The sequence below is a fragment of the Salmo salar genome, chromosome 05 (assembly GCF_965601325.2).
Source record: "Salmo salar chromosome 05, fSalSal1, whole genome shotgun sequence".
Classification (NCBI taxonomy): Eukaryota; Metazoa; Chordata; class Actinopteri; order Salmoniformes; family Salmonidae; genus Salmo; species Salmo salar.
In genome coordinates, this window is record NC_138295.1 from 83,982,189 (window position 1) to 83,991,524 (window position 9,336).

Sequence of the window (9,336 nt, forward strand, 5' to 3'; positions counted from 1 at the left end):
GTCAATAAATGTTTCCTGCAAATGTGTATTCATGACCCATATAGAAACTAGGCCTTGGAGAACTGAGATTTGGGTCTGAGATGAGAGACTAACTTGATAAGAAACTTCACATACTCATATGGATAATGGCACTGCTTCAGTCACACGGGTTATCAATACTCCTGTTGATAATCAGAACACAGCGCGCTGGTGAGTAGTCATTCTTGATTAAATTGCACTTGATTTAATTTTCTGAAAGTGATTTTTAGAGCAGTATGCATATTTAAAAAGTTCATAATGCTAATTTGATCTCTTCTTTTCCTAATTTCCCAGGAGCTGAGTCTTGTTCTCATGTAGAGGCGCCACAATTCATCACAGCTACTCAGGAAGAGGTAGCTGTTCTCCCCTGTTTCACATCAACTCACAGAGATTTAGAAACCAGAGTGAAATGGACAAAACTTTCACCTAAACCTGAGGACATCTTGGTGTGGCCTGATGATCCATCTGTGGCCCATAAGTCAGAACGTGTGGCCTTCGAGTCGGGAGCGGATGGTGTGGTGGCTGGAAACCTGTCCCTGTCTCTAAGAGATATAAGGAAATCTGATGAAGGGCTTTATAGCTGCAAGGTCTGGCAGGGATGGAGTTGTGTCATGGTGAAAAACATCACTCTAAAAGTGAAAGGTAAAATTATATATTCCCTTTCTTTCTATGTAAGTGTCAAATAAAAATAGAGTCAAACTTGTTTGAGTAAGCCTCTCCTCTCCTCCAAAGAATGCAAAATCCTACATTCAGTTATGGCAGCACCCAATGGAATAGCTACCCTGCCTTGCCTGTTGAACATGACAACAGGAAAGCCCCAAATATCTTCGGTGTCCTGGGCAGAGATCAAGGGAGACAGTGAGATCCAAATACTTCAATACCCTACAGATATCTCCAACCAAACATTCCTAGGAAAAAGGGTGAGCTTTAGAGGAAATCTCAGTTCAGGAGATGCATCTTTGGCTCTCTCCATGGTGGAGTACAGTCACAGCCAATGGTACAGATGTAGGTTGCAGATGGGACAAAATGAACGCTGCTTTGAGGTCAAGCTACAGGTTAAAGGTGAGTATTTGCTAGTACATTCTTATTCAGAATATACTGTGCATTCAGAAAGTATTCAGACCCCTTGACTTTTTCCACATTTTGTTATGTTACAGCCTTATTCTAAAATTGATCAAATTGTTTTGTTTCCTCGTCAATCTACACACAATTCCCCATAATGACAAAACAAAAACAGGTTTTCAGAATTTTTTGCAAATTTATAAAAAGAACATAAACAGAATTACATTATTGAGCTCAAAATTGAGCTCAGGTGTATCCTGTTTCCATTGATCATCCTTGAGATGTTTCTACAACTTGATTGGAGTCCACCTGTGGTAAATTAAATTGATTGGGCATGATTTGGAAAGGCACACACCTGTCTATATAAAGTCCCCAGTGGTGACCTGTCATTCATTTTTAATCCTTGTCATATGAAGATAAATAATGAAGAGTAATTATAGATAAAACGTATCGGTACTCATCTGCCATCGGAAATAAACATTACACAACAAGTTGGAAATCGCAAATTCAACAATGAGTGGTTTGGAAGGAATCAGTGGCTAACTGTAAGCATTGCGAAACAATCATTAGCCTGCTATTCAGTGGAGTGGCTGTGTGGTGCCAAGTCTATGACTAATGGTCTCTTTTCCTAGTTTAAAATAATAAACGTTCAACATTGGCCATGCTGTCAATCACGCATGATTTGTGTCGCGCTCAAAACAACTGTTAACTTGGAACTGCTAAATCTGTTAAAGACAACTGGGAACTCTGGAAAAACGAGCTATGACTGTGAAAATAAGTTCTGTCCACGATGTGTCCACGAAGGACCGCTGCGTTACCTTCCTGTTCAAGTGAGCACAGCACAACAAGGGGAGTCCAAAAATGTCTTGTATGCTGCTGCATAAATGATGGAATATGCCAGGGAGATATGTATACTGTAGCTAAGAAAATAGTATGTTGTGTAGTAAGCTGTTAGTAGCCCATGTGCCTCACCCTAATAATTTGGTATATTTTCACCTCTTAATTTCACCTATTGTTCTGACTTGGTGGTGTACATGTAGCCTTTAAAATGTAATCATCTAATTTTGTAAGAACTTTCATTGTCTGCTTATATGCCCCCTTTATTTATCCTACGGTTCTGACTTGGTGTACAGGGAGATCACTGTAAGAACAGCCAATGTTCTGAATTCTGTCACCGTCCATTTTAAAAGTACAGAACAAATAGTTATATTTACTAAATCTGTCCTCGCTTGTTCATGAATGTCTTAATCGAAATTACGGCTTGACTCTTATCCCCTTATGCCCTAGTTTGTACATCTCAATTGTCAGTAAAATTCAGTTGTTTAAGCAAGTCAGCCATATCAGGTATGTTTTTTTAAAGGCAGTAAATGAGGCTGAATGAACTCTTTCGCTGCCAGACAAGGCTCTGCTGATAACCAGGTGTAGCTGTGGTAAGGTGTTGGGACTGCTGTTGGGACTCTGCTGTTGGGACAGCTTTATGTAGGCCCTAACAGTTTGTGGGAAACGTTTGTCACTGTTGTAGTGCAGTTAATGTATTGTTTAGTGTTGTGTTGTGTAGTGGCTTTGCTGGCATGCATCCCACTTTTTATTTTTGCCCCACCAAGATTTACATGCTAAAATTGCCACTGAAGGTCCCACAGTTGACAGTGCATGTCAGAGCAAAAACCAAGCCATGAGGTTGAAGGAATTGTCCGTAGAGCTCAGAGACAGGATTGTTTCGAGGCACAGATCTGGGGAAGGGGACCAAAACATTTCCGCAGCATTGAAGGTCCCCAAGAACAGTGGCCTCCATCATTCTTAAATGGAGTAAGTTTGGAACCACCAAGACTCTTCCTAGAGCTGGCGACCCGGCCAAACTGAGCAAAAGGGGGAGAAGGGCCTTGGTCAGGGAGGTGACCAAGAACCCTTCACTCTGAAAGAGCTCCAGAGTTCCTCTGTGGTGGTGGCAGCATCATGCTTTGGGGATGTTTTTCAGTGGTAGGGACTGGGAGACTAATCAGGATCAAGGAAAAGATTAACGGAGCAAAGTACAGGGAGATCCTTGTTGAAAACCTGCTCCAGAGCGCTCAGGACCTCAGACTTGGGCGAAGATTCACCTTCCAACAAGACAACGACCCTAAGCACACAGCCAAGAGAACGCAGGAGTGGCTTCGGGACAAGTCTCAGAATGTCCTTGAGTGGCACAGCCAGAGCCTGGACTTGAACCCGATCTAACATCTCTGGAGAGACCTGAAAATAGCTGTGCAGCGACGCTCCCCATCCAACCTGACAGCTTGAGAGGATCTGCCAAGAAGAACGGGAGAAACTCCCCAAATACAGGTGTGCCAAGCTTGAAGCATCATACCGAAGACTCAAGGCTGTAGTTGCTGCCAAAAGTGCTTCCACAAAGTACTGAGTAAAGGGTCTGAATACTTATTTAAATGTGATATTTCCATTTTAAATGTATGAATTTGCAAACATTTGTAAACTGGATTTTGCTTTGTCATTACGGGGTATTGTGTGTAGATTGATGAGGGGAAAAAAACTGTTTAACCCATTATAGAATAAGGCTGTAACTTAACAAAATGTGGAAAAAGTCAAGGGGTCTGAATACTTTCCGAATGCACTATCTATATTTGTCAACCATTACATTAGCAATTTGATGTTCTGTAATGATCATTTTCTACCATTGAAACAGAACAGGAAGAGGAGAACCTGGTTCTAAGGACTTCCACCACAACTGAACTAGCAAACCCTGGTAGGTGTACAATGTTTTTCTCTTATTTGTGTATTTTATTTGTTTAAAATAACAATTCTACTGAATATATTTGGACATATTTATCACCACTGAGTTTAGAGGACAAAAGACACACGAGAATGACATGAGACCATGAATGACTGTCATCATATTATATTGATGCTCTACTCAGCAGTTACTGCCAGTCAGAGTCCAGAAAGAGATGCGACCGCTACGGCTGGAACGGCTACTATAGTGGCTTCATCCATGTGTGTGATTGTCATAATGGCTCTTACGCTGGGCTTGATCATCTTCCTCAGACGCCGCAGACACTCAGGTATGTACAGACACTACTCTGGTTTATAAGGACCTGGTAAAGTAGGGCTAAATGTTTTGAAACACACAGTATTATTGTATTGTGAATCTGCCTCTCTCTCTTTCTCAGATGAAGATGAGTCTGACTGGAATACTTATGAAGATGTACAAGACCCAGGTAAGCCCGTTGATTATGTCTCATCCTGAATGTGCTCAGAGGGCTCCTGGTCCACCTAAATAACGTCTTCATCAATTATTTTCACAGCAATGGGACCCAATTTTCTGTATTCACTTGCAGAGTTTGACCAGAAGGACGACCTATGCACTTGTGAGTTTTTTCCACAATATTTTTGTAAAAAAAATGTTTAACCTGGGCCTCGATTCAATCCGGACCGCCTTTAAGTCTTTACTGAAGACTTATCTCTTCAGTAGGTCCTATGATTAAGTATAGTCTGGCCCAGGAGTGTGAAGGTGAACGGAAAGGCTGGAGCAACGAACCGCCCTTGCTGTCTCTGCCTTGCCGGTTCCCCTCTTTCCACTGGGATTCTCTGCCTCTAACCCTTTTACAGGGGCTGAGTCACTGGCCTACTGGTGTTCTTCCATGCCGTCCATGGGAGGGGTGCGTCACTTGAGTGGGTTGAGTCACTGACGTGGTCTTCCTGTCTGGGTTGGCGCCCCCCCCTTGGGTTGTGCCATGGCGGAGATCGTTGTGGGCTATACTCGGCCTTGTCTTAGGACGGTAAGTTGGTGGTTGGAGACATCCCTCTAGTGGTGTGGGGGCTGTGCTTTGGCAAAGTGGGTGGGGTTATATCCTGCCTGTTTGGCCCTGTCCGGGGGTATCATCGGATGGGGCCACAGTGTCTTCTGATCCCTCCTGTCTCAGCCTCCAGTATTTATGCTGCAGTAGTTTATGTGTCGGGGGGCTAGGGTCAGTCTGTTACATCTGGAGTATTTCTCTTGTCTTATCCGGTGTCCTGTGTGAATTTAAATATGCTCTCTCTAATTCTCTCTTTCTCTCTTTCTGTCTTTCTCTCGGAGGACCTGAGCCCTAGGACCATGCCTCAGGACTACCTGGTATGATGACTCCTTGCTGTCCCCAGTCCACCTGGCCGTGCTGCTGCTCCAGTTTCAACTGTTCTGCCTGCAGCTATGGAACCCTGACCTGTTCACCGGACGTGCTTGTTGCACCCTCGACAACTACTATGATTATTATTATTTGACCATACTGGTCATTTATGAACATTTTAACATTTTGACCATGTTCTGTTATAATATCCACCCTGCACAGCCAGAAGAGGACTGGCCACCCCTCATAGCCTGGTTCCTCTCTAGGTTTCTTCCTAGGTTTTTGGCCTTTCTAGGGAGTTTTTCCTAGGGAGTTTTTCCTAGCCACCGTGCTTCTTTCACATGCTTTGCTTGCTGTTTGGGGTTTTAGGCTGGGTTTCTGTACAGCACTTTGAGAATATCAGCTGATGTACGAAGGGCTATATAAAAATAAATTTGAAAATTTGATTAGATCCGCGTCATAGCGCGATTGACATTTAAAGGCAATGCTACCTGGTTCGCGGAGATAGCACTCATGGTAAAATGCATATGTCAGCTCAATCGAAAATGACCTTTAAATATCAAGCACGCTAAAATGCGGATCTTTCGCGATCTGGTTTGAATCTAGCTTCTGGTCACTGTCTGAGTCCAGGTTAAAATGCTGTTTCTAACAACTTCAGTTCTGTAATCAATTAACATTTAATTAAAATGTATTTATTTTTATTTCTTTCAGTTCAATACCAGTCAAAAGAATAATCATCTTTCAATCAACACACCATGTCTTACTTAACCATACACAAAACATCTGTAAATGCTTTTTTAATGATATTCACACACTTATCTTTCAACCCCTGGTAGAGCCTACATAGTATTACACAATAACACTCTTAGTTGTGAAATAATCAAATGGATTAGGTGACCTTTTGTATTTAGCTTGATTTGATTGGACATATTCCTTTATTTGTGACCCCATGGTGGAACAACTTGTGTTGATGCTTTTCTACACCACAGGATGTTTGTATTCTTGTATTTAGCTTGAATTGATTGGATATATTCCTTTATTTGTGACCCCACGGTGGAACAACTTGTGTTGATGCTTTTCTGCACCAAATTATGTGTAGTTGGGAGCTGTTCCAGACAGAGACATGCTGTTCTGGGGTTTTTACTTGTATTGCCAATGCTCACACTCTGCCATCCTGTATTAAATAAACACACTTATCTGTTCACTCATGTATTATGTGTCTTGTCACAGTCCCATACATCTACACAGTTGTACAGTGCTGAAGAGAAGCTACCAGGTTTCATGTGGGATGTGAAAGTCAGCAGAGTGATTTAAGACGAGGTGGGGTGACTTAGCCATCAACCTCCACACTGAGGAGTCATACTGAATGTGTTCCTGAAACCAACATGTGGTTTTTACTGTGGTAACTGGTGATACTCTGTAGAGGTTGTTTTCTTTTTAACTACCTGCATAGACTTGTTGTCATGGTGACACTTATAATGTTCCAAAATATCAAGGGAAATCCAAACCACAAAACAATGCAAAGTACAAAGTAGTCAAATTAGATTTAAAACTCAACTAATAGCCTAAAGATGGAGGACATGACATTACACTCAGTTCACAGCCTGCAGAAGATCATAGAAACTGTTAGTTACTCCAGAAGGTTGAATTGGTTGATCTTGAATCTCGTCATAGATATGAGTCTGCGAAGAAAATATGGAATGTGTAAAACCAGTTCAATTTAGTTCACCAACATGGCAAAAGGGTTAGAAGACGTTTAGACAAATTTGATGTCACGTTGTACTCAAATGGGCTTCACCTGTTAGTGAATTACATAGTTGTGTTTTATTGAATCCTTACCATTCCAACAGGCGTCTGCTGTTCTCCTTCTATAGGCAAAGAGGGACACATGTCAGCTTTATTTCACATGAATTTAATTACGATATGACTTTCCTTTTCACTGCTGTTCATTACTGTAGGTTTAATCAAGGATGCAACATCCAAATTGCAGTTTTGTAACACACAATCTAACCAGTGAACACGTACCAGTGGCACTTCCCTTGCCCTGCCTCTTCCAATACACGCCCCCTCCAACAGCACAGAGCAGCAGCAGCAGAAGGACTGACCATACCACTGCAGGTAGAACATGACCTATTTCCAAAGATGTATCAAGTCACAGATACTGTATTACAACTCAATACCTTATCACAACATCACAGTAATGACAGAATACAGCCTCAACACAGATCATGGCTATGCATTGTTCCAAACTACTTTCAAATGTCTTACCTCTCTGGATGGTCCACTCCTTTACAGCCATTTCAACCCCCTCTCTGAGCACGGCACAGGCTATCTTCTCTGTGCCCTGGCGGTCAGGGAGGAAGAGTTTGGAGATGAGGGTGTTATGTCCTATAGGGCCACTCTTCAACCCATCCTGGCCACTGTGAATCCAGGATAAATTGAAGTCTCCACAATCTTCCACACAGGTGAGTGAGCAGGTCAGGGTGAGGTTGTTTCCGCCTGTGGTAGCATACTCTGCAGATACTGAGTAGAACAACAAGATCTACTTGATATTAGGACAAAGCAGTGATGTACTTTGTGCCGTTACCCTAATTTACTAAGTTTATACATAGTGTAAGGCACTTATTTATGTCTCAATGATACAACCCATTGATACTCACCATCCAGAGTGTGTAGTAGGATTCTGTTCTGTTGCGAGCAGTTGTAGAGCCCAGAATGCAGTGTTTTCACATTGCTGATGACCAAAGACCCGTCTTGGCTGATGTGAGATGCAGGGAGGTGACCCTGAGTTCCAGCTAAGACATCGCCTGACTGAGACAGACTGGACAGTGACCTTTGACCCAGAGTCCACTGGAATCTGCTGCCCACCTCGAGAGAGGAGTGGGTGACACAGGGAAGTGATACTGACTCACCCACTGCGACAAACACTTCCTCTATACCTCCTGAGAGGGAGAGAGCGATAGAGAAGGGAGTGGAATTTGGTTGCAATATACTACTGTGTTAACGCAAATATGATGCAATAATACATAGTTCCAAAAGTACCTGTAATTTCTGTGGTATAGCTGAGGGATGTCTTCACAACCTCTCCTTCAATCAGTTGACACCGCCACTTCCTGTGATGGTCTGTCTTCCTGACACCTCGGATGGTCAGCGTAGAAAAGCAAGCAGATGAACGTTTGGTTTGAAATCTCTCTCCCTGTAGCACTGTATTGGCCTCATTCAGCCAATTCAGCTTTATTTCACTATGGCTGCATTGTGGGACAAGGCCTAAGAATGTATTCAGGTAACATTGGAGCTTGATATCCATCTCTGGAGCTGTATTGGTGTCTGTTGCCAGAGTAACTGGTAAAAAAAAGAAATTCTATGGTGACAACACTCACTCAGAAATAGTGTGTAAAAAATGGACAATTTAGGTTGATCATAAATGTTAACATACTGTTGAGAAGCTGAAGAGAAACACTTGAACTGGTAGCCCCATCTTCACAGGTGTAAACTCTTCCATCATCTATTTCAAGAGGTTGAATATGTAGAGAGCAGTCATGTTCCACTTTCAGTCGACTGGCTCTTCCTGAGTTTGGACCATCCGCTTTCACCTTGCCTGATAGTACTAATTGGTTATGAAACCCATCTTTCACTATACTCCAGGTAACAGAGGAGCAGGAATTGATGTTGGATGTACCACATGGTAAACGCACACTGTCTCCAATTGAAGCAAAGATTCTTGTGGGCCTATGGTCTTTTGAATAGAGTAGAAGCAAGTGTTACAACACTTCTCATAACAAAATCAATAGGGAATCAATAAATATTTGATTTAAAAATGTTAAAGGAATCTCATATACCTGATGACTGGAGTCCAAGAAAAGCCTGTAAAAGCATGCAGAGACACAGTTTTAAGTACAGACACATCTCTCCGTCTTGTGATTTTCTTCTTTCTCTCAAGGTCCTTTTGACAGTATGTGTTGTCATTCAGGAAATTACAAGTTCTCACTCATCTTCTCTTTTTTCACCAACTTCTAGAAATACCAGCCATACTGCCCTGGTATTTTTCAACCATGTAGGCCTACTTTTTTTTGCTCTTCCCCTTTCCATTCAGTTCTATTTTAAATCGTATGTTTTATAAACTAGCCAACAAACACAAGACTGTATGAAGTGAAAAATT

The 9,336-nt window shown here is 42.1% G+C and overlaps 2 protein-coding genes across 5 annotated transcripts; one reads left to right on the forward strand and one right to left on the reverse strand.

Annotated features, from left to right (window-relative positions):
• Window positions 1–52: 52 nt before the first annotated feature.
• On the forward strand, window positions 53–6,381 carry LOC106606076 (uncharacterized). Of its 2 annotated transcripts, none has more exons than XM_014202175.3 (8): window positions 53–189; window positions 313–660; window positions 751–1,080; window positions 3,758–3,817; window positions 3,990–4,133; window positions 4,242–4,289; window positions 4,377–4,439; window positions 5,150–6,381. In XM_014202175.3, coding segments are annotated over exons 1-8 (1,059 nt in total). In that variant the 5' UTR covers window positions 53–125; the 3' UTR covers window positions 5,152–6,381. The 2 variants fall into 2 exon arrangements, with proteins under 2 accessions (XP_014057650.1, XP_014057651.1); XM_014202176.3 differs by having other exon boundaries at window positions 3,993–4,133.
• Window positions 5,848–9,167, reverse strand: LOC106606075 (uncharacterized). Of its 3 annotated transcripts, none has more exons than XM_014202171.3 (8): window positions 9,017–9,167; window positions 8,614–8,913; window positions 8,220–8,519; window positions 7,838–8,119; window positions 7,446–7,700; window positions 7,203–7,289; window positions 7,017–7,045; window positions 5,848–6,859 (listed from the first exon to the last, which is right to left on the reverse strand). In XM_014202171.3, the coding sequence occupies exons 1-8, from the start codon at window positions 9,141–9,143 to the stop codon at window positions 6,770–6,772; spliced, it is 1,470 nt and encodes a 489-aa protein (XP_014057646.3). In that variant the 5' UTR covers window positions 9,144–9,167; the 3' UTR covers window positions 5,848–6,769. The 3 variants fall into 3 exon arrangements, with proteins under 3 accessions (XP_014057646.3, XP_014057645.3, XP_082831908.1); XM_014202170.3 differs by having other exon boundaries at window positions 7,203–7,307; XM_082975782.1 differs by having other exon boundaries at window positions 7,203–7,307; window positions 7,446–7,719; window positions 9,017–9,149.
• Window positions 9,168–9,336: the final 169 nt, after the last annotated feature.